The sequence below is a fragment of the Penicillium alfredii genome (assembly GCF_028826965.1).
Source record: "Penicillium alfredii strain IBT 34128 chromosome Unknown utg000007l_segment0_segment0, whole genome shotgun sequence".
Classification (NCBI taxonomy): Eukaryota; Fungi; Ascomycota; class Eurotiomycetes; order Eurotiales; family Aspergillaceae; genus Penicillium; species Penicillium alfredii.
The window spans coordinates 2531-30190 of record NW_026622704.1 but is presented as its reverse complement, the minus strand read 5'-3'; the positions used below and the strand labels follow the sequence as shown (position 1 = coordinate 30190).

Below are 27660 nucleotides of genomic sequence, written 5' to 3'. Positions count from 1 at the left end.
TGTGAGAAGTCAGTTGAAAGATAGATGATCTGCAACTTATTGAAGTCAAGGGGGTGGATGGGATTCGGCAATTTGGAATGAGCTGTGGTAGCGTTCAAGATCAATGTTGTAATCCTTCATCTTAGATTCTCAATCCAGTCAGATCTTTGTTTCGAGGGTTGCCGGCCAAGTTCTCGTAGATCCTACCGGCCCTGTTCGATGGTAACGCTCTAGGAGCAGCTTTGCCGGCGTCATGGATTCAATTGAGGCCGAATTCCAACCGCCCTCCACGGCCAGTGAGCTTCAACAACGCCTTTCTCTTCTCCCTTTCACACCGAGCGGCGTCAATCTGGTCTTGAACACAATCGGATTGGTAACGGTCTCCCTGCTGAGTAATTTTGCCATTCGACAGCTGGTCTCTTTAGCATGGTGGAGAAATGTCAAATCGATGCAGTTGCTGGCTCAATTCTACTCCGACGAAGATGGCGAAGCAACCACAGAATCGGTCAGGGATTCTTCCACGCGTCGGATTCCTTGGCTGGCAGTGTTCTTTGCTACACTTGGGGCCTGTGTATCAGGTACCCAGGTTTGGTTTTCGGCATGGAATTGGGATGATGTGCCAATTGAGGTTTTGTTGCAGGCCGCAATTTGGGTGAGAAGTCGATTCACCCGGGTTCAATCTTTTGCTCGACATCCAATCTGACTTCATACCCCGGCAGATCCTCCTGGCCCTGCAGTGTTGCGTCCTACTCCGGCAGCTGCCACACCCCATGCCATATTGCATTGGATTGCGAGCTTCAGCGAGTTGTGTGGTGGTAGTCATCGTCCTTTCTGTTCAGCTGTGTGGAAACTCCAGGACCAATCCCGTCGACACACTACGAATGCCCGGCGCTGCTCTCCAGATTGCCCTCGTCGTCTGTGTCGCCTGTTTGAATCTGTCGATACCACGTCGCCCAGATGTCTTTCGAAACGGAAATCAAGTTGACCGGGAAAATACAGCATCCTTCTTGAAGTGGGTGAGCTTTAGCTGGGCGGAAACACTGTTGAAAATATCCAAGAAGTCTCCATTGCAGATGAGTGATCTACCAGAGCTCTCCTACAGCTTGCGCACGGAATGTGGTGTGGGTGCCTGCCGCCAGATGAGTGAAAACAACAACGCAGGGGCCCGAGGAGTGTGGATAATGATCCTGAGATCGCAAAGTCGGCACTTGATCTGCCAAGCAGTCGTCGCCGTAGCCTTGTCAGTGCTCAGCTTCGTTCCTCAGTTTTCCTTGATGCAAATCCTCGCCGGGCTGGAGGATCGTCAGAAAGGAGAGGGTGATGAAATTCGCCTGTGGAAGTTTGTCATCCTGCTGGGCCTGTCATCGGTCGTGGTGGCGATATTGGAGATGATCAAGTACTGGATTTCATACAACAAGCTCACCGTCGGGGTACAAGAGCTGCTGACGGTGGCGATCTTTGATAAGGCAGTCCGACTGAATGCAGGCCGAACTTCCAATGAAGACGAATCCCCGGGCAGTGACTCCGTACAGAATCCGGTCAACACAGCTGCGATCGATGCGAAGAACGTGGCGGACTTTCTTTGCTGGTGCTTTCAACTCTACGAGACACCGCTGAAACTCACTATTGCCTCGGTTTTTCTTTTCAAGCTGCTTGGCTTGAACGGTCTGTTTGCCTGTGTCGTTGTGGTTTCCATCATGGGCTTCGCCAACTCGTTCACTGCGACCAAGTACAACGAAAGTCAGGACAGACTGATGGGAGACCGCGATCACAAACTGGCAATGATTACCGAAATACTGCGAGGTATTCAGCATGTCAAGTTCTGTGCCCTGGAAGACCGGTGGGAAAAGAGAATCCACGTCCTGCGAGAGGATGAAATGCGCTCGCTATGGTCCACCTACCTGTGGCAGATGCTCATGTTCACCTTGTGCTTCCTGGGCCCGATCGTGCTCTCTGCAACTTCCTTGACTGTGTACGCCGTGGCCAATGGTAAACTCTCCCCCACTACGGCCTTCACTACGGTGGCCGTGTTGAACTCGATCGAGATGTCCCTGTCGCTTCTGCCCGATGTCATGGCAATGTTTGGAAGCGCCTCTGTCAGTATTCAGCGCATCAGCACATTCTTTGCCGCGCCAGATCATTCTTCGAGCGTTGTCTCTTCAAATAGCGTCGAATTCCAAGACGCAGCAATCGCGTGGCCGGGGTCTGCTACCGACCAGCAAGATGCGAATCTAAAAGGGTTGACTCTGCAATTTCCTCCTAATTCTTTAAGTATCATCAGTGGCCCCACAGGAGCAGGAAAGAGTCTGCTTCTCGCTGCAATCCTCGGTGAATGTGATATTCTCGCTGGAAGTGTCCACGCACCAGCACCTGTTCGATTGGGGGAGCAGGTTTCGTCAGGGATTGCCTACGTTCCCCAAGTCCCCTGGATCGAGCGAGGAACAATCAAGAATAACATCCTCTTCGGAGCCCATTTCAACGCAAGTCGCTATTCCAAGGTTCTCTTTGCATGCGCTTTGGGTAAAGATTTGGAGCAGCTCCCCCAGGGTGACTCGACCGAAATTGGCACCAACGGAGCAAACTTGAGCGGAGGGCAGAAATGGCGTGTGTGTCTTGCTCGGGCATTGTATAGTTCAGCGCACACCCTGATTCTTGACGACATTCTCAGTGCCGTCGATGTCCATACCCGGGTCCACTTGTATCGCCACGCCTTGATAGGAGAAATGGCACAAGACAGAACTCGAATCCTAGTGACCCATCACATTGATCTCTGTCTGCCCCAAGCCAAATATTTGGTCCGGCTCCGGGAGGGGTCTGCTGAAGGGATGTTTGTGGATGGTGTTCCCGGTCATGAAATACGCGAATTGAGTACCATCGAAGTTGGCGATGCGGACGGCCTGCCCGATTTCAACCAACAAATCGACCATATCGAACTTCCTACTATAGCTGATGACAAAGCGCGCGAAGAAATGGCCTGGGAAGTGTGCAAGTCGTACGTGAGCCGAGGTGGCCGATCGTCTGACTGGATACTGATGATCGTGTCGTTTCTTGGGTACAGTGTGCTCATGTTGGGCCGAGTAAGTCGAGTGCTGGTTTGAAAATGCGACGGACATCGCTAACTGCTTCCTCAGGCTGCTTGGGTACAATTCTGGACAAACCAGACCAGCAACCCAGAGAGTATCCCGGGCGATTCCACAGGAAGTCATCATGGCTTGCTGTATTATCTTTCCATCTACTTAGGACTATCAGCCGTGGCATGCATTATTGGAACGCTTCGATGCTACTTGATTGTCCGCATTTCATATCGTGCTTCCCAAAAGCTCTTCAATCAGATGCTCCACACGATTCTTCGGGCGCCTCTGCAATGGCACAGTACCACGCCATTTGGTCGCATCTTGAATCGATTTTCATCCGACCTCAGCGTGCTCGATTCCAGACTGACAGCGGATCTGCGCAGTACGCTTGACCTCGCAACGGAGGTTGCCATGTCCATGGTTGCCGGGGTGTTCGTAAATCCCCAGATCATGCTGGTTGCCGCCGCACTGGTGGCTCTGTATCTGCATTACGCGAGGCAGTACCTCAAGGCAGCGAGGCAGTTGAAGCGATTCGAGAGCTCAGCTAAAAGCCCTATTCTTGGTCAATTTGATTCCTCTATTGCAGGACTTTCGGTAATCCGAGCATTCGGCCGCGTGGAAGAGTACCGAGAGTTCTTTCGCGACAAAGTCGATTGCCACGCCCGTGCAATGTGGCATCTCTTGTTGTTGAATCGGTGGCTGGCGTTCCGCAACAGCATGATCGGTGCCGTGTTCTCTGCCTCCTCGACCGCGTTGATTGTGTCGTTGGGAAATGTCGATGCTGCCGCCGCGGGATTTGCAATCACCTTTACCATGCAGATGTCCACCATCATGGGGCTAGCTATCGGGTACTATGCCAGTCTTGAGAATGACATGAACAGCGTGGAGCGGATTGTGGACTATTCCCGAGTCGAAAAAGAAAACTATAAAGGCCTCAAGGCTCCTGCAGCGTGGCCCACTGAGGGAAGGCTTGAAGTCTCGGATTTGGTGGTCCACCATGCTCCTCATTTACCGCCTGTGCTGCAGCAAGTCAACTTTTCCATTCCGGGGAGTATGCGAGTAGGCGTGGTCGGACGCACTGGCGCTGGAAAATCGTCGCTTGTGCAGGCCTTATTTCGGATCCTCGAGGCCGACCAGGGCCAAATCTCGGTGGATGGAATCGACATTTCCCAAATCAGGCTGCAGGATCTCCGGAGTCGGATCGCCGTCATTCCCCAGAGCCCGGTCATCTTCCGCGGGTCCATCCGATCCAACTTGGACCCTTTCAATGACTACCAAGAAAGGGAGCTGGTGCATGCATTGGACAGTGTGGGGTGGCTACCAGAGCTTGAGTTTGCAGAGGCTGGCACACCCTCCCCACTGGAGCGAACCGTGACGGAGGGCGGTAACAATTTATCTTCAGGTCAGCGACAGCTGCTGTGCATTGCCCGGGAGATCGTCCACAAACCAAAAATCTTGGTCTTGGATGAGGCGACATCGGCGGTGGATAAGAGTACAGATCAGCTCATTCAACAATCAGTGCGATCTGCTTTTCGCAGGGGCGAAACGACGCTAGTGGTCATTGCCCATCGGTTGAGTACAGTGGCTGACTTTGACCGGATTCTCGTGCTCGATGCCGGCCAAGTTGCTGAGTTCGGAAGTCCGCAGGAGCTACTTGGCCGGGAAAATGGCATGTTCCGCGAAATGGTTGAACAGGATTCCGAAAAGAAGACGCTCAAAGAGATCATCAAAAGTGGTTAATCTGTGGAGGTGGAATGATTGTCGAGTTTTCTGCATACTAAGAGCTTGGAATGCAGATATTGGAGAGGAATCCCCTGATACCGTCCCGACCTAAGCCCTAATAATATCATGATTTTCGCCGGTGGTAAATTCACATAGAGACTTGATTAGAAGGCTCTTAGGACCTAGTCCTTCCTTGGTTTGGTTGGAACTAAACCATCTGTCTCATCGTCTTGACTTTGATGCTTCAAACCGTTCATTGAAGATTTACAATGGTGCAAGCGGCTGCAAAGAGAGGTAGAGTCATAAGATTATCTAGAATCGCTGCTTGGGTCTTCTTTGGGTATTCTTGAATACTGAGACTTACAGACGGTCATCTTGACGCTGTCGACATACTTAGCAAATCTTGACGTTCGTTGTCAACTATACAGGGGAGCTCGATGCATCGACAGTTGGAATATATATTTTCCAGAGTCAGCTCCAAAAATACGAAGAGGGCCTTGATTTTCATCGGGCACGTAAGCTTTGTGCATACCAAAGCTTATTGCGGTTCTATGTTCTTTCTCAGATCTTCATTGTCTAATAAGTGCGAATAGCATTTCAGCTGTAACCGGCCACCAACTGGTTTCCACCGCGTACTGTTCCTGCGTTTCGCACTAGACACTCGCTGAACAGCGGCAGCTTTAGTCAACAACGAAGGAGGTTATTTGAATCGCCTAGATCCGGAAAATCATTTTCAGTTTGGTAGCACGGGGCTTAGTATCGCAAGAGGGGTATATTCCACAGAAGGGGACGGTCCAGTCTGGGGCTAGAAAGAAGCCGAATCAGGAAACCAGGATTCGAGGGAAAATATGTAGATGAATAGATAACAAGGTATACTTGAGAGCTTACAAGTGATCAGCCAACTTGTCTATCTCATCAACATCATCGGCAAACCGCAGCGCCATTGCGATGCCTGCAGTGTGACCAACATGCTTGAGAATCGTAATAATCCACTTCCGAGTCTCACTTCTTGTCACGGGGGATTTGCCCACTGTGTAAAGAGACCAGACCACCATGTAGCCACGCGATACACTGACACGGGCAGGGAGATCGAGGTACAGATCAAGGTCAGGTGCTGACGATACAACCCCTAAAGCCTGCGGAACAGTGGCTAGCATATCATCTCCTAGAGTTGATAAAATTTGGAAAGTCTCGTGGAGTTTCGTCATTATTTGCGCCCGGTGGACCGGTGTGATATTCGCGTCGAGAATCCTGTTCATGAGATGGAATAACACTTCGCAGACAACCACTTGGAGCATTCGAGAGTTATTCCAGACGCGGATTGCCCAGGGGGTCATGTATAAATCAATGCGGCCGTCATAAATAAGAACTGGGTCTCCACGGATCTCTCGAGTGGTTGTATATGGTTCGTGTTGGGTGAAGAGCCCAAGAACATGTTGAAAGTCTTGCTGAAGCACAATGCCTTCTTCCACGAGGCTGAGCACGGATTCCATTCCTTTCGTTTTTGAAACATTCGAGAGAAGATTAACACACCGAGTGGCTAGCACTCCTAGGAGCCAGAACCCACTCGAGGCGTCGGCGTGTTTGGTTGCCTCTTCTTGCATTTCTAGCATATCCTTCGGGAAAGGCTGAAGGGTATGAATACAGCCCGCCGTCATGTCAGCACGCACTTGATTAAACATGAAAATGGCCGCCGAGCGAGAGAATTGGCTTTTGCCCCGGGGAAACCACCAGGGTGGCAGCTCCCTGGATATGTCGATACCATATCTCAAAATCCGACACATGTTCGAATAAGCCCAGCGCGATCAGCGCCATCAAGGTGCTATCCTTATGAGCCTCGGTCGGCGACGCCAAGGCCATGTTCACATTATCGATCGCTTCCCAGTATTTTGCGCGCGCGACCGTCGCGAGCTCCGGATGTTGAGCGTTGGCTAACGACTCAAGTCCGACAGCTGCCATGCTGGCCATGAGGGTTGGTTGCTCGCCATCGGTACTATAAATCGCCGGCACACAGTTGAGATATCCAAGCGACGGGGACGTGCCACCGATAACCAAATGGTAGAGGAAATAGTTGACGCCTATCTCATCCACACTGGGGCACAGGCTGTGGGTAGGAGGCAAGCCAGGGGGGTACCAGGCGGGGTACCAGGGGGCGTCCGCGGGGGCGTCCTGGGCACAAGGGCAGTAGAGGTCGAAGGGGCTGTCTCTGCACGGTTTGCTTTAAACCGCATAATGGTATGACTTGTTTGATCCCGGAAGACCAGTTCCCATTCATCTCGGTACCCAGGGCATTGGTCGTGTGCACGAATACACTGGCCACAATGAGGATACTGCTGGTCACACTATCCAGATCACGATTAGCATTGGACTCGTCCTTTTCCTTTCTTTTTTCCGGCGAAGAAGAGAGACCTTGAACATAAGAGGGAAGAGCAGGCACAAAACTCACCCTTCGCTTGATAGCCCGGCACTTGCCACAATTCCTCGACGGCCGAGAGGATGGCATCACTACGGTCACAAAAAAAGAGAGGGTTTATCGGAGACGAAATGTGGGGCGAGGAAACTCTCTGCTGCTCACACAGTATGCTGCGTCTCTCCCGTTGGTAGACATCAAAGGCAAAAAGAAAAGGAGGTGGAACGGGTCAGCGCTACGCTACGCAACGGAGTTGCAGAAAGGCTTAACCTAAAGAAGCACTCCCATCCAACGGGATGTTTGCATATAAAGAAATAAAGCAATAGGGCTGATTCTTCTTCCCCCTCAGCCTCAGGGGCAAATTGTCGAAAACTACGTAGGTTGAGTTTGGGGGCCATTGTTCAGCCAAGCGGCTGTGTATCCATGGATAGTGTGTGTGCTAATGGCCTCCACGAGCTAGGCCTACTAAGTATAGCCACGGCCCCTAATTAGGGGCATTGGGGGCTAAGTTTATCGTTGGCCCCTTTTTTTTTTTTTTTGTTAACTTTCCTCAATTTTTTTTTTAGAGTCACTCCACAAGATCAGCACTCACATAACCCGGTGAAGAATCGCTTGACTAAAGGCCACGAGTCGCTGTTTGACCCACGGTCATTGGCCGGATAGTGCCAGCCCTATACACGTTGTTCTTCCGCACTAGTACTTTTCGGGAATTCAAGATGCTTGTCCAGTCAACGGCGAGATTCGACATAAGCCTGTCTTACAGGATGAGATAACGAGGGAAAGAGAGGGAAAAAAAAAATTCTGTATCATAGAATTATAAAAGGATAGAGATAACCCTGTTCTTTTCTTTTTTCCAGACTACCACGACCCTTTTCTCGACACTCGTCCCATCAATTTTTATACTTCTCATTACTTCTTGCCCAACGAATCTATTACTACCCAATGGCCTCTCAACCGGGTACTGTGACTTACGCTGATGGAGTCGCTATTCTTCAGCTCATCATATTCCCATTCGTCACTGCTGCTGGGATTTTCATCTGGCGTCGAACCGGCTGGAGGGTCGGCAGCAAGATTTGGCGATACCCCGTCACCCTTTCTCTTATCCGGATCGCTGGCAGCATTTGTTCGTTGATCAGCATCAACCATGACTCGAAAAATGTGGAGATTGCCAGAATCGTGTGCGAGATGATCGGCATTGCACCCCTGCTACTGACCTACGTCGGATTGTTGCGACAAATGTGAGTTGGTAGCCGCGGAAGCCCTAAATTCTTGCCGGATGTGGGCTAACGAGTATCTCTTCACCAGCGATGCGGACGGAAGACTGCCTCTCCGGTATCTCAACGTGCTGAGCATCGTCTGCATTATTGGTCTGATCCTCGGCATCGCGGGAGTCAGTAGCACCAGTGGCGACAATACAGCCGATGGATTTCATGCAAGTGCGATCGTCAAGGCATCCATGGGGATTTTCCTCGCTGTTTTCGCCATTATCGCTCTCACGGCCAGTTGGCTATTCCTCCAGCTCCATGGGGCATTGCGGCAATTCCAGAAGAAGCTGTTCCTCGCCCTTGTTCTCTCTTTCCCCTTCTTGCTCGTCCGGGTAGTGTACTCGGCGATGAGCGATTATTCCAATAACCGCCACTTTGACGTTTACTACGGCAACACTACCATTTACCTCTGCATGAACGTGCTGGAGGAGATCGTTGCCATGGTGATCACCGTGGTGCTTGGGATGTCCGCTGTCCTTTCAAGGGACTTCATCCAGCCCACCTCCGTGCCGATGGACTCGGAGCCGAAGTATGATCATGCTTAAAGGGGTGCTATGCAGTTGAGCGATAGCCTTTTTTTTTAAGGACTACTTGGGTATGCTGGAGAATTACTAGAGAATCATCTTTTTTTTTGTCTTTATTCTTTACTGTTTTTGTATACAACTAGCGAAGATTTACAGTTATGAAATGTATGTGAAAAAGTTCTGGTCACCTCATTTGAACATGGCGTTGCGTTTCAATGCCTAAATGCTTAATATCAAATTGTCCGCGAGATTGCAGAAGCTTCTCACGAGGATTTGGACTGGTACCGAAGTTTCGCTTTAATCGGGACGCTAAACCTAAATATATCTTTTCTGGTAACTGGTAGAGATGGAGCTAACGCATCCATGGATCCTCTAGTCACCTCATCGCCCCCCTGACCCCCAACCGGGTGGAGGCACTCGAATGCTTGGTAGCGCTTATTCTTGCAGGATTGTTTGAGGCACTCAAGCTTACCAGTTTTCACGCTAAAATCCATAGCAGATACGGTCTAGGTCGACTTCCTCCCCATTTTGAATAGTCCTCGTTTCGGACCCCACCGTACACACTCTTCTTTTCTCCACTCAAATGCTGCTTACTCTGGTCAGTGCCCGAAGGCGAGGGTGAACGAGATGCATGAATGTCTCGCTTAAAATACAATTACTCCAGGCGAGAACCCATATGGAGATCCGCACCCATTCTTTGTGAGGCATAAAAAAAGGGGGCGATAAAGGGGGAAAAAAAGGAACGGTTCGCATTCTGATTTAGGCCTGAAGCTTTCTTTGGGCACAGAATTCATTTCTCTCTTCATGATCTTGTTTATCCATGTAGACTGGACTTAAGAACTAGCTTTTTTTTTTTTTTTTTTTTTTTCCCACTCGCCATAGCAATGGTAGAAGAAGAATACTATATTATAGATGCGAAAGGTTTAAAATACAAAAAAAGTGTCATCTTTTAGGCATCTAAAAAGAACCAAAGCTACACACCACTGGTAAAGGAGAAATGGAACATAAGAAAATCGGCCCTACAGGCTGACAACACCGAGTCATCCAGGAACAATTAGCTGTCGAGAACCGTGTTGGGCTCGGGAACAGTCAGGCGGATGAGATAAGAGCTAATGGCGCGGCTCGTCTCTCCATACTGGAAATAGGAAGTATGTCCATCTCCCTTTCGCGTCAGGAGAGTGCTGTTGCTGATCTGCTGTTGAAGACCATTCGCCGAAATGTACGACGTGGATGGATCATATTGTGCGTTGGTCAGGAGGATACGAGGAGTGCCATGGATGTTGGCGGTATGCTCCTTGTTCTGCTGGGGGAAAGGCCACCCAATACACTGATTCGATGAATCGGCGGTACTCCCGGTATGAGGCGTAAGGGCGGCCGTCAGCTGCTGCTTGTACTTGACATCCGCGAGAGAGTTTTTGGGATGAGCCCAATCGCCACAATGGATCATAGTGCTCTGAAACGAATTCGACGAGGGACCTTCTGCGAGCGAGGTAGACAGTAGAGTCGCATTTCCTTCTTTCGCCTGCAACAGTGCAAAAGCAAAGTCGGTCCAAGATGTCTCAAATTGACCAACTCCATATTTGAACCACAGCCACTTGCCGGAATTCTCCTGCAACTCTTCGCCGGTCACATTCTCGCGACAAGTGCCGCTGATCTTGCACCCAGGCGCAGGAATGGGCTTTTTGTTTCCCTGCGCCACGAGCTCATCGAATAGATGAAGGGGGTCGGTGTCCTTGAGTGGGCAAGTCGAGTTCAAAACACACCATTCCGAAAATCGAACCAGTTCAGTCTCGTAAGCGGATGCCTTGGCCATTAGATCGGCAGTAGGAGTCACACTGTGGTCCATGTTCCCATCCAAAGCCATTGCTCGGATATTGTGAGGGTAAAGCTCCGCGTACATGGCGCCGATCAAGGTTCCGTACGAAAGGCCGAGATAGTTGAGTTTACCGTCTCCCAGGGCTGCACGAATCGCTTCCAGATCCTTCGCAACACTGACGGAATCCATGTGCTTCACCAAAGACCCAGACTTCTTCAAGCAGCTCTCCCCAAGTGACTTGTACTTCTTGACCAGTGCATCAAGCCCCGAGTTGGTGGTGGGATAGGGCGACACCCGCTCGTTATAGATATCCGGGTCACATTTGATGGGGGAGCTGAGGCCAACACCTCGCGGATCAAGACCAATAATGTCGAAATATTCATAGAGGACCGGGAAGGCTTCCTTTGCGGCCATCACGTACATGGTCGCATTATATCCCGGTCCGCCAGGGTTGAAGAATAAGCTGCCCAGTTTTTTAGACTGGTTCGTTGCTTTGAAACGGAGCATTCCAAGGGTGACATTTTCGCCAGACGGTTTGTTCCAGTCGATTGGAACACTCAACTCTCCACGGTCGAACTCAGCCGTCACCTTTTTCCAAGTAATGGGTCCAGTGGAGGGAGTTTGGCCTGCATGAGCAATGCCCAAGAGGGTGGAAAGTACCAGGGTTGAAGAGAATAACCGTGATAAAAACATGACTCAGGTGATTTCTTTTGGGTTGATGCTGTTTCACTTATAGAAACGGGGAAAAGGACGTATTTATGATAACCCAAGGCTGACACAAAGCTTACCTAGAGCCTAATTTGCCCCGAATTTTGGACTAATCCATACCTAGTAAGCAAGATGTAAAATAGGTAGGATAGGCTTTGACCCATGGGTTGCTATTTTGGACTACACCCCGGAAGACCCACAGTAAGCCCCAAGAAATTGAGAGATCGGTAAAATAATTCCCTCATTTTTGAGACCCCTTTTAGTCATATGCCTCCTGCCTTTGCCTCGCAGAGCCTAACTTAAGGACCCACTGTAGTCTGGTAGAATGGAGGCCGGGTTTGTGCTTGATTACAGAAAGAAAAAAAAAAACCGCCGGAGTGGGTCGACTGCAGGTGATTTTAAAAAGCACAACTGAGCCACTTTTTTAGTAGTACAAAGCTTATATTTTAATTTGTTCTATTTTAGTTTCCCAATCCTGTTTAATTTCAACTCAAGTAATAATCTTATAAGAAAAAAGAATTGTATATGATACGTAGGACGCCGCTGCTTACCACAAAACATATAGGAAAAAAGGTCTTACGTATTAGGACACCTTCTAGTAGCAGGGAATTCTGTGGGTATCGGTGTTACGCACTGGTCACCTATGGATGTTAGCTGGAACCTGAAGGTATACTTCTCTTAAGATACTAAGACACGTGGGTCTTTCTAGTTATACTAGAAGGCTAAGGGTCTTCTAGTACCAACGATATCCGGCCTCGTAACTGTACTGTTGCCTTATTCGTTAGGCCTTATATAGGCTCGGGTCTGTTGAGGTATCGAGGAACGATTAAGGTGAGGAGTGCTTAGTGATAGAAGTACCGAAGGTGCTTCACCACTAAAGGGGTTGTCTTGAGAGGATTATAGTATAAACGAGACAATCTGAGTTAAACTGGTAACTGAGGTTGATAATATGAGTTAAACGCGAAGAGCTAGATACACGATGAATGAGTGTCCTTATATATCCTTCGCCGAATATTCTATGCCCTTGTTTATGGTATACTATATACGGGTATGTAGTAGTCCTACTAATATACTATCCGATATACTATTCTTTAGCAACGGATCGTGGTATATTACTACGTGATCTATACCCCTATTATCTTATATTATTACTGCGGGGTTGGTTAGCTCTGGTTTTCTCCTATACCCCTATTAGCGCGAGTGAGGTAGCTTGGTTCGTAATATCTTATCTCCCTCTCTTTTAGATTTTTATCCTCAAAAAGTCCTTAAATTCTCGGTGTGACCCTTTTAGATACGTTCCTACAATATTGTTCCGTTATATCCCCCCGTACTACCGTTAAACCGAAGCGTAATAAGTACGCTGATAACGCTCGTTTAGGTAATAGGATTAAACGAACTAGTTACCCTATAGATTTCCTATACGATTATTGTCTTATTCGCGGAAAGTGTTATATTATAAGTCTTTTCGTGAAGAGTAAAAAGTGTTCGACTTATGCTTGTCGCGGGTATACTTATAAGAGGAGTTTCTATATAGATAAGGAGTGGGATGATTTATAATAAAATAAACGAAAGTTAGCGTCTGATCTCGAGGAGGCCCAAAAGTAATTTCTTTAGTATTTATAAAAGATAAATAAAGCGATAGCGAAGGTCCTTCGTCTCTAAAAATATCAATAATTTCTTAAGGAACGTGATAGTCGGATATTAGATTACGACTAGTTAATATTGGATCGGTTAAATAAAGAGGATCCCTTTACCGTTAAGGAGTTTCGTGATTTTGATCGGTTAGCGAAGTAGTAGGAGATTCGTTAATTAGCTACTACGTTAGGGGATACTAGTCTAATAAGAATAACTTAGTCTCTAGATTAGATGCCTCCTGGCTTTTGGGGCGTCGAGGCCGCGATTGCTGAAGGAAATTTCGATCTATCTACTAGTGAAACTATCGAACTAGCTAGGAGTAACCTATTAGGTACTTAATAGGTTCCTATATATTTTTAGCGGTATTATATCCTTTCTATTTGATAAGGTAATAAGGCTTGTCGCTGATACGTTTATTATCTAGAACTTCTTCGACTTTATATTCGTTTTCGGTTTCTTCCTCAATCCCTATATTAGTAGCGAGTTCGGCGTTTTCTGGTGCGGGTTCGAGTAGCGAGATATAAAAAACTAGATAGATGCGTCGTATACTATTAGGTAGATCTAAGAGATATATGACTAGTCCCTTTTTTCTTTTAATAGTGAATAGTCTAATTCTTAAGTGATCGAGTTTGTTGCTGGGTCGTTTAGTCTTAATATTTCGATATAGAAGATACACTTTCTCCCCCTTTTTTAGGTTAGGTCCCTCTTGGTGGCGTTGGTTATAATATTTTTTTATACGGAGGTTAATAAATTCGATATCTCTAGATAGCTATAAGTATAGCTGCTTAAGTCCTATAGCTAAAAGGTTGGCTGATTCTGCGATTATTTATTTGCTGATTAGTTCGCCGATGATTATGGGATTATACCCGTAATTTGCGAAAAATGGCGTCTCGTTGGTTGTTAAGTTTATTACGTTATTATATACGAGTTATATTATTAGTAATAATCCTGCCTAGTTATTCTGCTGATAGTTAACGTGGTATCTTAGGTATTACTTAAGGGTTTAGTTAACCCTTTCTGTCTATCCGTTGGTCTACGGGTGGTATACAGTAGAGAGTCTATGCTTAATATCTATAAGGTCCGCGAATAATTACTATATATTCGATGTGAATAGCTTGTCTCTGTTAGACGTGATTTTGCTTAGTATATTATGGTTCGCGAAGATATAGCGAAGTAGTATATTCGCTATTTAGGTCGCGTTAATCCGTTTAGTTATTAGGATTATATAAACGTATTTAGTTAGTCTATCGATCATAACTATAATTATGTTATATCCGTCCGAGTCTGGTAGCTTCGTGATGAAGTCTATGGTGATCTATTCCTAAGGTCTTATAGGGGTTTCTGCGGATTGTAATCTTCTATATTGTATATATCTTACTGGTTTATTTCGTTGATATATATTGTATTGTCGAGTATAGTATATGATTTTTTGTCTTATATTCGGAAAGTAGAAATTACGTGAGATCTGTTCTATGGTTTTCTTAGTTCCTATATACCTATATATAGGTATATCGTGGTGACGTTTAATAACCTCTTCTCGTAGTAATATTAGAATATATATCAATCTATATATATATACGAGTCCGGTTTTATCTATTGTTAACTTGTTGTTTTCCGCTGAATCCTTAAGTAAATCTTGTATTGTTTAGTCGTTAGTAGTGGCTTCTCGGAGCTGTCTTAATAGTTTATCGTCCTTAAGTTTAATAGTTACTACGAGGATTTATTTATTATAGCCGATTGATCTGTCCTCGTTTTGTTTAAGGATCGCTAGGTCTACTACTTTGGTATTAAGTTCGTAATCTGGTCGTCGGCTTAACGCGTCGGTTTAGTTGTTCTCTGTTCCTTTATAGTGAATGATTCTAAAATTATATTATATAAGGATTTTAGCCTATCGTGTTTGTTATCGAGTAAGTATTTTAGTTATCGTGAAGAATATAAGGTTCTTATAGTTTATTTTAACTGTGACTATATATTTAGCTCCTTTTAGGTATAGTCTCTAGACTTAGAATACTGATACTATAGCTAATAATTCCTTATTGTGAATATCGTAGTTAAGCTCTGCTGCGATTATCTTCCTTAACTAAAACGCGATTAGTTGAGGCTTGTTATTATCGCCTAGTTAGGTTAATTGTGCGTCTAATACGTAGTCTGATATATCCGTTTTAATTATAACTAGTTTCTTGTAGTCGAATACTACGAGGATCGCGTCTTTCTTAAAGAGTTCTTTGAGGTCTTGGAATGATTTTTCTGCTGCGTTATCCTACACGAAGTTTTCTTCTTTTTTCGTGAATCGGTAGAGTCCTATTATAATATATATATAGTTTAGGATTATTCGTCGGTAGTAGTTAACGAGTCTAAGGAACTTCTAGATATCCTTAATGTTACGTGGCGTTGGCTATTTGTGAATGTTTTTAACTTTCTCTCTTTCTATACTAAACCCTTTAGTGTTAATAATATATTTTAGGAACCCTATTTCTTGGATATAGAATTCGTATTTCTTAAGTTTGAGAAATATTTTAGCTTCTCTAAGTTTCTAAAGCATTTTCTTGTTATATTTGACGTGGTCTTCGAGGGTCTTAGAGAATACTAAGATATTATCTAAATAGACTATAATAAAGGTATCGAGATATTTGTCTAATATAGTATAGGCGAATCGCTAAAAGGATATTAGTGCGTTAGTGAGGCCGAAGGGTATAACTATATATTCGAAGTATCCGAATTTAGTCCTGAATACTATTTTCTACTCGTGGCCTGTACTGATCCTAATACGATGATATGCGTCGGTAATATCGTATTTCGTAAAGTATTTTACTCCCTAGATCCGATCTTAGATCTTGTGAATTAAAGGTAATAGGTATCGGTTCTTGATAGTAATCGAATTTAGATATCGATAATCCACGTAAAGACGTAGACTTCTATCCTTCTTTAGAACGAATAGGATCGGGTATCCTACTAACGAAGTTAATTTACGGATATAATCTTTTTTTAGGTTTTCGTTAATATATTCTTTTAGTATCTAAGACTCCTTCTCGGATAGCTAGTAAATTAGCTTAATAATAGGTTCTTTGCCCTTTACTATATTAATCTTATGGTCGAATAGGCCGTGCTCTAGTAGTACCCTATTTATTAGTTTCGTAAAAACATCCTTAAAGTCTTAATATTTTTTCGGGATTCGTGGTTTCTCGTTAGTGGTATAGACCTACTTTATTTCGTGCCCGATTATAACGTAGTCTCGTAGTTTATTATCTATTATATCTAGTAATTGCTTAGTAATCGTGATAACGTTAATATTGTATATCTACGTTTTGTTTTTCTAGTATTGTCCTATAATCTTACCTCTAGGACTTCCTTTAAGTTCTTCTTTATAGGGACTCTATATATTATAATACGCGTTAATTAGTAAGGTAGCCTCGTCTTGGGGCCGAGAGCTTCCTTTAGGTTCTCTTTCGTAGGAACTCTATTAGATACCGGTCTCTCTATAACTCAGTTCTTTTAGTTGTGTCGTTAGATTTTTTATAGTCTAGGTTTTATATATCTTTTTATATAGGTATCTATCGAATTCGATTTTTCCTGTCTACTAATTAATCGTCGGATTGTGTTTCTGTAACTAGGGTACTCTAAGAACTATATTATATTCTTTTAGTTTAGTGATATCGAAGTTAATTAATTTAAAATACTTATAGGTTGTTATTAGGATATTTCCGTTTTCGTGCGTAATTCCTGGTCTAAGGCTTTCTTTGTTGAGTCCTTAAATCGGTATCGGTTGTGGCTTTGCGTAGCCCTAAATTTGTATCTATTGCTGGTATCGGGGGTTTATAAAGTTGCTTATAGCTCCCGAGTTAAGTATCGCTTTAGTCGCTTAAAAGAGGATATTAATATCAAGCTTTATATATCTTCCCTATACTATTACTACTATCTGCTATCGCCCTTCTAACTGGTTGTTAGTATCTTATTCGTAGATTTTCCGTCTGTTAACCTATATTCCGGTAAACTCTGGTTTCTATCGAGGTTCCTTTATCTAATTTAAGGGTCGCGGCTCGATACTATAATCGAGCTTGCCTTAGTAGTAGATTAAGTAAGTGTCGTCGTAGTATATAAGCGTTGATATATCCTGGTGGTCTAGGTATCGTGCGTGTCTTTTATATGCGTATTATAGGTTTAGATAGGGGTATCCGAGTTTTTTATCGAGTTAAGCTATTAGTCGTTGAAAGTCCTTATCGTATACGTTAACGCTTCTTATCTATCGGAGTTACTATATCTTCTTAAGCGAGTCTTTACTTTCTTAGGGGTCTTCTTAAGGCGATTCCGGAGTCTCCTAAGAAGTCTCCTAAGGTTTAGGCGTTGCTGGAATTTCGACCGGTGTTTCTAAGATACTATATCCCTAGCTAGAGGATTCTTCTAATAGATCCGGCGAGTCATCGTTCTCCTAGGGACCGTTCTAGGTCTATCCTTAACTCTTAACTATTTCCTAATTAATCTCTAGAAAACCTTCTGACTCTCTTTAGTTAGGTATACTGTCATTGGCGAATTCCTTATATATAATAAATACGTCTTCGCGTTTTAGGACCGGTATCTACGCGGTACTTAGGTTCGAATTATATCTAGTTATTTTATAGTCTTCGTTAAGGGATTCCTTGTCCTAATAGTCGTCGTTCGTTACGTAAAGTTGCTAAGCTAGTACTCCGGTAGTATTATAAGCTTCTCTATTCTACGTGGCTTATAGTTATTGTCGCCGATTGCTATTATCTAATACTTTCTTGTGGTAATCCTTGATCTAGTGGCCTGGCTTACTACAATAGAAGTAAAGATTCTTTCTTTTGCGTTCTTTTTGTTCTTTGGTCAGAAGTCTCGCTGTGTTGAGCTCTATAGGTCTTAGTCTATAAGGGTTATTGTTATATGATTTTTTTACTAATTGCTATCTTTGTCCTTGCCTATTGTTGTGGCGGCGGAATCCTCGTGGGATATATCCGGTGCCGTTCTATCGTGCTTTACGTCGTTATTATTTACGTTCGTAAAGCTAGTTATCGAATTTAACCGCTATCTCGATCATCCGGGATAGGTCGGTTAGTCGATTAATTCTTATAAGTTCGTCTTTAACTTCTTTCTTAAGTCCTCGTTCGAATAGCTAAATATATATATTGTTATTATAATCGAGATACGAGATAATCTGCTAGAATTTAGCGGTGTAAATACTAGCTGAGCTAGTTTATCGGATTCGTTTAAATCGTCGCTCTGCGGTTCGTTACGTATCGATATCCCCGAATATCTATTCGAGTTTTCTTTTGAAGTTAGTATACGATTAGAAAATCGCTTAAATCACGTCTCCCTAATCTAGTTGCCTTTTCTCGTTAAATTCCCTAATATAGGGCTCGAACTAGTTAAAGGCTTATCCTTAAAGATAGGTCGAAACGTAGATAACCTTATCCGTTTCTTCTATATAGTTAATAATACGTAACTATATATCTATCTAGGTTAGGAATCCTCGAAGCTTAGATCGAGTTCTATCGAAGAAGTCGGGTTTCGGTGGTTTTATAGACGCTATAGGTCTAGTTCTCTCCTAGATAAGTTACTCTTGGAGCTGACTGATTATATCTATAAGTTACGCGTTGGTCGGAGTAGATTAACTCGCGGAACCACGCGAAAGGTTGCTAGCACTATCGTTACCGGTTATAGTTATCGAAGTATTAATATCTCGTATACTATAATTTAAGACGGGTATTCAAAGTGTTACGTACTGGTTACCTATAGATATTAGCTAGAACCTAAAGGTATACTTCTCTTAAGATACTAAGACACGTGGGTCTTTCTAGTTATACTAGGAGGCCAAGGGTCTTCTAATATTAACGATATCCGCCCTCGTAACTATATTATTGCCTTATCTATTAGGCCTTATATAGGCTCGGGTCTGTTAAGGTATCGAGGAACGATCAAGGTAAGGAGTACTTAGTAATAGAATTACCGAGGGTACTTCACCACTAGTGGGGTTATCTTAAGAGGATCATAGTATAAACGAGATAATCTAGGTTGAACTTATAACTAAGGTTAATAATATAAGTTAAACGCGAAGAGCTAGATATATAATAAACGAGTGTCCTTATATATCCTTCGCTGACTATTCCATGCCCTTTTTCGTGGTATACTATATATAGGTATATAGTAGTCCTATCGATATACTATCCGATATACTATTTCTTGGCAACGGATCATAGTATATTATTACGTGACCTATACCCCTATTATCTTATATTATCACCGCGGGGTTAGTTAGTTCTAGTTTTCTCCTATACCCCTACTAACGCGAGTAAGGTGGCTTGGTTCGTAATATCATCTCCCCCTCTTCCAGATTTTCGTCCTCGAAAGTCCTTAAATTCTCGGTGTCCCCTCTAGATATATTTTTATAATATTGTTCTATTATATCCCCCCGTATTACCGTTAAACCGAAACGTAATAAATACGTTAATAATGCTTATCTAGGCGATAGGATTAAACGAACTAGTCGCCCTATAGATTTCCTATACGATTATTATCTTGTTCGTGGGAAGTATTATATTATAAGCCCTTTCGTGAAGAGCAAAAAGTGCTTAACCTATACTCGTCGTGGGTATACTTATAAGAGGAGTTTCTACATAGATAAGGAGTAGGATGATTTATAATAAAATAAACGAAAGTTAGCGTCCGATCTTAAAGAGGCCTAAAAGCAATTTCTTTAGTATTCGTAAAAGATAAATAAAACGATAGCAAAGGTCCTCTATCTCTAAAAATATTAACAATTTCTTAAAAAACGTGGTGGTCGGATATTGGATCACGATCAGTTAATATTAGATCGGTTAAACGAAAAGGATCCTTTTATTACTAAGGAGTTTCGTGATTTTGATCGGTTAGCAGAGTAGTAGGAGATTCGTTAATTAGCTACTATATTAAGGGATATTAGTTTAATAAGGATAACCTAGTCCCTAGATTAGATGCCTCCTAGCTTCTAGAGTGTCGAGGCCGCGATTACCGAAGGGAATTTCGATCTGTCTACTAATAAAATTGTCGAACTAGCTAAGAGTAGCCTATTAGATACTTAATAGGTTCCTATGTGTTTTTAGCGGTATTATACCTTTTCTATTTAATAAGGTAGTAAGGCTTGCCGCTAATACGTTTGTTATCTAGAACTTTTTCGACTTTATATTCGTTTTCGGTTTCTTCCTCGATCTCTATATTAGTAACGAGTTCGGCGTTTTCTAGTACGGGTTCGAGTAATGAGATATAAAAGACTAGATAGATACGTTATATACTATTAGGTAGATCTAAGAGATATATAACTAGTCCCTATTTTTTTTTAATAGTGAATAGTCTAATTCTTAAATAATCGAGTTTGTTGCTAGGTCGTTTAGTCTTGATATTTCGACGTAGGAGATATACCTTCTCCCCCTTTTTTAGGTTAGGTCCTTTTTAGTAGCGTTAGTTATAGTATTTTTTTATATAGAGATTAATAAATTCGATATCTCTGGATAGCTATAAATATAGCTACTTAAGTCCTATAGCTAAAAGGTTAGCTAATTCTATGATAGTCTATTTACCGATTAGTTCGCTGATGATTATAGGATTATATCTATAATTTATAAAGAATAGCGTTTTATTAGTCGTTAAGTTTATTACGTTATTATATATAAGTTATACTATTAGTAGCAATCCTACCTAGTTATTCTGCTAATAGTTAACGTGGTATCTTAGGTATTACTCGAGGGTTTAGTTAACTCTTTTTGTCTATCTATTAGTCTATAGATAATATACGGTAGAGAGTCTATACTTAATATCTATAAGGTCCGCGAATGATTACTATATATTCGATATAAATAGCTTGTCTCTATTAGACGTGATTTTACTTAGTGTGCCGTGGTTTACGAGGATATAGTAAAGTAGTATATTCGCTATTTAGATCGCGTTAATCCGTTTAGTTGTTAGGATTATATAGGCGTATTTAGTTAGTCTATCGACTATAACCATAATTATATCATATCTATCTAAATCTAGTAACTTTGTAATAAAGTCTATAGTGATCTATTCCTAAGGTTTTATAGGAGTCTCTACGGATTATAGTTCTCTATATTGTATATATCTTATTGGCTTATTCCGTTAATATATATCGTACTATTGGGTGTAGTATATGATTTTTCGTCTTATATTCGGAAAGTAGAAATTACGTGAGATTTACTCTATGGTTTTCTCGGTTCCTATATATCTATATATAGGTATATCGTAGTAACGTTTGATAACTTCTTCTCGTAGTGATATTAGAATATATATTAATCTATATATATATATAAGTCCGGTTCTATCTATTATCAACTTATTGTTTTCTGCTGAATTCTTAAATAAATCTTATATTACTTAGTTATTAGTAGTGGTTTCTCGGAGCTATTTCAATAGTTTATCGTCCTCGAGTTTAATGGTTACTATGAGGATTTGTCTGTTATAACCGATTAATCTATCCTTGTTCTATCTAAGGATCGTTAGGTCTATTGTTTTAGTGTTAAGCTCGTAATCTAGTTATCGGCTTAATATATCGGCTTGGCTATTCTCTGTCCTCTTATAGTAAATAATTCTAAAATCATATTATACAAGGATTTTAGCCTATTATATTTATCGTTAGGTAAGTATTTTAGTCGTTGTAAAGAACGTAAGATTCTTATAGTCTATTTTAACTATAACTATATATTTAGCTCTTTCTAGATATAGTCTCTAGACTTAGAATACTAATACTATAGCTAATAATTCCTTATCGTGAATATCGTAGTTAAGCTCTGTTACGATTATCTTCCTTAACCAAAATACGATCGGCCGAGGTTTATCGCTATTACCTAGTTAGGTTAATTATATATTTAGTACGTAGTCTAATATATCCGTTTTAATTATAACTAGCTTCTCGTAGTTAAATACTACGAGGATCGCGTCTTCCTTAAAAAGTTCCTTAAGGTCTTAGAACAATTTTTCTGCTACGTCGTTCTATACGAAGGTTTCTTCTTTCTTCGTGAATCGGTAGAGTCCTATTACGATATATATATAGTTTAGGATTATTCGTCGGTAGTAGTTAGTAAGTCTAAGGAACTTCTAGACATTCTTAACGTTACGTAACGTTAGCCATTCGTGAATACTTTTAATTTTCTCTTTCTCTATACTAAATCTTTTAGTATTAATAATATATCCTAGGAATCCTGTTTCCTAGATATAGAATTTATATTTCTTAAACTTAAGAAATACTTTAGCTTCTCTAAGCTTCTAAAGCACTTTCTTATTATATTTAATATAGTCTTTGAGGGTCTTAGAGAATACTAAAATATTATCTAAATAGATTATAACAAAGGTATCGAGATATTTATCTAATATAGTATAGATAAATCGCTAAAAAGATATTAGTACGTTAGTAAGACCGAAAGGTATAACTATATATTCGAAGTGTCCGAACTTAGTCCTAAATACCATTTTCTACTTATGGCCTATACTAATCCTAATACGATAATACGCGTTGGTAATATCGTACTTCGTAAAGTATTTCGCTCCCTAGATCTGATCCTAGATCTTATAAATTAAAGATAATAGATATCGGTCCTTAATAATAATCGAATTTAAATATCGATAGTCTATATAAAGACGTAGACTTCTATCCTTTTTTAGAACGAATAGGATTGGGTATCTTACTAGCGAAGTTAACTTACGGATATAACCTTTCTTTAGGTTTTCGTTAATATATTCTTTTAGTATTTAAGATTCTTTCTCGGATAGCTAGTAAATTAGCTTAATAGTAGGTTCCTTACCTTCTATTGTATTAATCTCGTGGTCGAATAGGCTATGCTCTAGTAGTACCCTATCTATTGGTTTCGTAAAAATATTCTCGAAGTCTTAATATTCTTTCAGGATTCGTGGTTTCTCGTTAGTAATATAGACCTACTTTATTTTATGCTCGATTATAACGTAGTCTCGTAGTTTATTATCTGTTATTTCTAGTAATTACTCGGTTATCGTGATAGCGCTAATATTATATATCTATATTTTGTTCTTCTAGTATTATCCTATAATTTTACTTTTAGGACTTTTTTTAAGTTCTTCTTTATAGGGACCCTATATATTGTGATATATATTAATTAGTAAAATAGCCTCGCCTCGGGGCCGAGAGCTTCCTTTAGGTTCTTTCTCGTAGGAACTCCGTTAGATATCGGTCTCCTTATAATTTAGTTCCTTTAGTCGTGTTATTAGATTCTTTATAGTCTAGGTTTTATATACCTCTTTATATAGGTATCTATTAAATTCAATTTTTCCTATCTACTAATTAATTATTAGGTTATATTTCTGTAACTAGGGTACTCTAAGAACTATATTATATTCCCTTAGTTTAGTAATATCGAAGTTGATTAATTTAAAATACTTATAGGTTATTATCGGGATATTCTTATTTTTATATATAATTCCTAGTCTAAGGCTTTCTCTGTTAAATCCTTAAATTAGTATCGGTCGTGGCTTCGTATAACCTTAAATCTGTCTTTGTTGCTGATATTAGGGGTTTATAAAGTTGCCTATAGCTCCCAAATTAAGTATCGCTTTAGTTACTCGAAAGAGGATGCTGATATTAAGTTTTATATATCTTCCCTATACTATTGCCGCTATCTATCGCCGCTTTTCTAACTAGTTGTTAGCGTCTTGCTTACGGATCTTTCGTTCGTTAACCTATATTCCGGTGAACTCTGGTTTCTATCGAGGTTCCTTTATCTATCTTAAAGGCCGTGGTTCGATACTATAATCGAGTTTGCCTTAATAGTGGATTAAGTAAGTGTCGTCGTAGTATATAAGCGTTGATATAATCTAATAGTCTAGGTATCGTGTGTGTCCTTTATATATATACCGTAGGTTCGGATAGGGATATCCGGATTCTTTGTCGAGTCGAGCTGCTAGTCGCTAAAAGTCCTTATTATATATATTAATATTTCCTATTTATCGGAATTGTTATATCTTCTAAAGCATGTCTTCGCTTTTTTAGGGGGTTTTCTTGAGGCGATTCCGGAATCTCCTAAGAAGTCTTCTAGGGTTTAGGCGTTGCTAGAATTTCGACCGGTGTTTTTAGGATACTATATCCCTAGCTAAAGGATTCTTCTAATAGATCTAGCGAGTCATCGTTCTCCTAGGGACTATTCTAGGTCTATCCTTAACTCTCAACTATTTCCTAATCGATCTCTAGAAAACCTTCTAACTCTCTTTAGTTAGGTATACCGTTATTAGCGAATTCTTTATATATAACGAATATATCTTCGCGTTTTAGGACTAATATCTACGTAGTACTTAGGTTCGGATTATATCTAATTATTTTAGGGTCTTCGCTAAAGGGTTCCTCGTTCTAGCGGTTGTCGTTTATTACGTAGAGTTACTAAATTAGTACTCCGGTAGTATTATAAGCTCCTCTATCCTATATAGCTTATAGTTACTATTGTTAATTACTATTATCTAATACTTTCTTGTGGTAATCCTTAATCTAGTGGCCTAGCTTACTATAATAGAAGTAAAGATTCTTTTTTTTACGTCCTTCTTATTCTTTAGTCGGAAGTCTCGCTATATCGAGTTTTATAGGTCTTGGTCTATAAGGGTTATTATTATATAGTTCCTTTATTAGTTACTACCTTTATCCTTATCTACCGTCGTGGCGGCAGAATCCTTGTAGGATATATCCGGTATTATTTTATCGTGCTTCTCGTCGTTATTGTCTATGTTCGTAAAGCTAGTTATTAAATTTAACCGCTATCTCGATCATCCGGGATAGGTCGGTTAGTCGGTTAATTTTTATAAGTTTATCTTTAACTTCTTTCTTAAGTCCTCGTTCGAATAGCTAAATATATATATTATTATTATAATCGAGATACGAGATAATCTACTAGAACTTAGTGGCGTAAATACTAGCTAAGCTAGTTTATTAGATTCGTTTAAGTTGTTACTCTGCGGTCTGTTACGTATCGATATCCCTAAATATCTATTCGAGCTTTCTTTTGAAGTTAGTATACAATTAGAAGATCGCTTAAATCATATCTCCCTAATCTAGTTACCTTTTCTCGTTAAACTCCCTAATATAGGGTTTAAACTAGTTAAAGGCTTATCCTCGAAGATAGATTAAAACGTAGATAACCTTATCTACTTCTTCTACGTAGTTAATAATACGTAACTATATATTTATCTAGATTAGGAATCCTCGAAGCTTAGATCGAGTTCTATCGAAGAAGTCGGGTCTCAGTGGTTTTATAGACATTATAGGTCTAGCTCTCTCCTAGATAAGTTACTCTTGGAGCTAACTAATCATATCTATGAGTTACGCGTTGGTTAGAGTAGATTAACTCGCGGAACCACGCGAAAGGTTATTAGCACTATCGTTGCTAGCTATAGTTATCGAAGTATTAACGTCCTATATACTATAATTCAAGACGGGCGTTTAAAGTATTACGCACCGATCACCGATAGATATTAGCTGGAACCTAAAGATATACTTCTCTTAAGATACCAAGATACGTGGGTCTTTCTAGTTATACTAGGAGGCTAAGGGTCTTCTAGTATCAACGATATCCGCCCTCGTAACTATACTATTGCCTTATCCGTCAGGCCTTATATAGGCTCGGGTCTATTAAGGTATCGAGGAACGATTAAGGTAAAGAGTACTTAGTAATAGAATTACCGAGGGTACTTTACTACTAGTAAGGTTATCTTAAGAGGATTATAGTATAAACGAGATAATCTAGGTTAAACTTATAACTAAGGTTAATAACATAAGTTAAACGCGAAGAGCTAGATACACGATAAACGAGTGTCCTTATATATCCTTCGCCGACTATTCCATGCCCTCTTTCGTGGTATATTATATACGGGCATATAGTAGTCCTATCGATATACCATCCGATATACCATTCCTTAGCAACGGATCGTGGTATATTATTACGTGACCTATACCCCTGTTATCCTGTATTATCACCGCGGGGTTGGTTAGTTCTAGTTTTCTCCTATACCCCTACTAACGCGAGTGAGGTGGCTTGGTTCGTAATATCATCTCCCCCTATAGGGTATTCCTATATCCTACTCGATGATAGGGGGACCCTCCCTACCAATTCTAACCCTACTAGCGAATTAGGGGGTATTCATGAATATATTCGGGAGGGTCTTTGTCGACGACGGGTTCTGCATAAGCACTTCAACAATCGTGTGATGAATGCCTGCGAATCACCTGATTTAGCATGTGATCTTTGCATCAAAAGGGAAAAGGAGATGACTGAGCAGAGTCGAACGGCTAGGCAATATCAGCGAATTACCCAATCGAACTACCAAGAGCTCCTCGATATGATTGGTTTTTGGCTTGATCAGGGTATTTGCCTGATTCATTTCATTCAGCAACGAGGTAAGTCGATATTCTATTCTATATATATAGTATATATAGTATATATGTATACTAGATAGATCTATTCTCTATCTTGATATATATATATATATATATATTATAAATATATATATTATAAATATATACTAATATATTCTATTTTTATATAGCATTCGCCTTTGGATTTCGTCCAAATTGCCCCGATTCCGATTCCGACTGGCGCACCCACTCGACTATCCGATGCAGCGAATATACGACTTACCAAGAACGAACCAATTTTATCAGAAAATGGCTTGTTTTTAGGGATGATAGTTGTTGTTTCACCTGTTTTCTCCCTACCAAGGTATGTCAGCCGAATAAGGTCAATAATCGTTGCCTAGCCCAGGGCTTATTAGTTGCCTTTTTTCGCCTTATCTGGGAGGAGCAAAGCCTATTCGCTAGCGAGGTTAGTGAGGTATGGCAGGATCTAGGGGTCCCCGACGATGCGAGGCCTGCCCGAATGGCCAATCACCTCTTAAAATGGAAGTGGGGGATTATTGATACCGAGGTAACCCTAGGGGTTTGGGTGTTTTGGGAGTTTCATCGGAAGGTTTATTCTATTACCAGCGAGGGTCTACCGGCAGAGAGTCGGGTCTAGTATAGATCCGTTTTCTACCTTTTTTTTAGTTTTGATTGATATTTTGATTGATATTTTGATTGATATTTTTAATATAGTAGATTAGTAATATAGTAGATTAATAATATAATAGATTAATATAAATAGGTTTTGATAGAAGATATTGATTCTCTAGACCGAGAGGATTATTTTGATATAGGGATAAGGTCTTGAGGGTCTATATTGGTAGAGATATGAACCCTTCTTCCTTGATATCATGATATACCCGGGGCTATACCGGGAGCGTATACCGGGAGCGAGGCGTTCCGGGGGGTTAAATAGGGTAGTGTGATAGATTACCGGCGTTGATTTCAGGGGCGGTATACCGGTAGCTATACCGGGAGCGAGATATACTAGGCGTCGCCTTTCTTTGTTAGGGGGTAAAGTTGATAGATTAGTGATCGAAGGTATATGATCACTATATATTTAGGATGCCTACGGCCTATATATACTAAATCTAGAGTAAAATTAGAGATATTCTAATCTAC

General features: G+C 41.5%; 5 protein-coding genes across 5 annotated transcripts; 2 read left to right on the top strand and 3 right to left on the bottom strand.

Moving 5' to 3' along the window:
- Window positions 1-860: 860 nt before the first annotated feature.
- On the top strand, window positions 861-4793 carry NUU61_004672 (uncharacterized protein; the record flags this gene model as incomplete). The annotated part of the gene is made up of 2 exons (XM_056655254.1): window positions 861-3056; window positions 3111-4793. 2 exons carry the CDS (start codon window positions 861-863, stop codon window positions 4791-4793), a joined length of 3879 nt encoding a protein of 1292 aa, XP_056510867.1.
- An 866-nt stretch (window positions 4794-5659) lies between these two features.
- NUU61_004671 (uncharacterized protein) lies at window positions 5660-6433 on the bottom strand (the record flags this gene model as incomplete). Its single annotated transcript, XM_056655253.1, has 1 exon — window positions 5660-6433. The coding sequence occupies one exon, from the start codon at window positions 6431-6433 to the stop codon at window positions 5660-5662; it is 774 nt and encodes a 257-aa protein (XP_056510866.1).
- A 16-nt stretch (window positions 6434-6449) lies between these two features.
- NUU61_004670 (uncharacterized protein) lies at window positions 6450-7278 on the bottom strand (the record flags this gene model as incomplete). The annotated part of the gene is made up of 2 exons (XM_056655252.1): window positions 6450-6975; window positions 7037-7278. The coding sequence occupies 2 exons, from the start codon at window positions 7276-7278 to the stop codon at window positions 6450-6452; spliced, it is 768 nt and encodes a 255-aa protein (XP_056510865.1).
- Window positions 7279-8127: 849 nt separating this feature from the next.
- On the top strand, window positions 8128-8995 carry NUU61_004669 (uncharacterized protein; the record flags this gene model as incomplete). The annotated part of the gene is made up of 2 exons (XM_056655251.1): window positions 8128-8423; window positions 8491-8995. The coding sequence occupies 2 exons, from the start codon at window positions 8128-8130 to the stop codon at window positions 8993-8995; spliced, it is 801 nt and encodes a 266-aa protein (XP_056510864.1).
- A 1033-nt stretch (window positions 8996-10028) lies between these two features.
- NUU61_004668 (alpha/beta hydrolase) lies at window positions 10029-11483 on the bottom strand (the record flags this gene model as incomplete). Its single annotated transcript, XM_056655250.1, has 1 exon — window positions 10029-11483. One exon carries the CDS (start codon window positions 11481-11483, stop codon window positions 10029-10031), a length of 1455 nt encoding a protein of 484 aa, XP_056510863.1.
- Between the last annotated feature and the right edge of the window lie 16177 nt (window positions 11484-27660).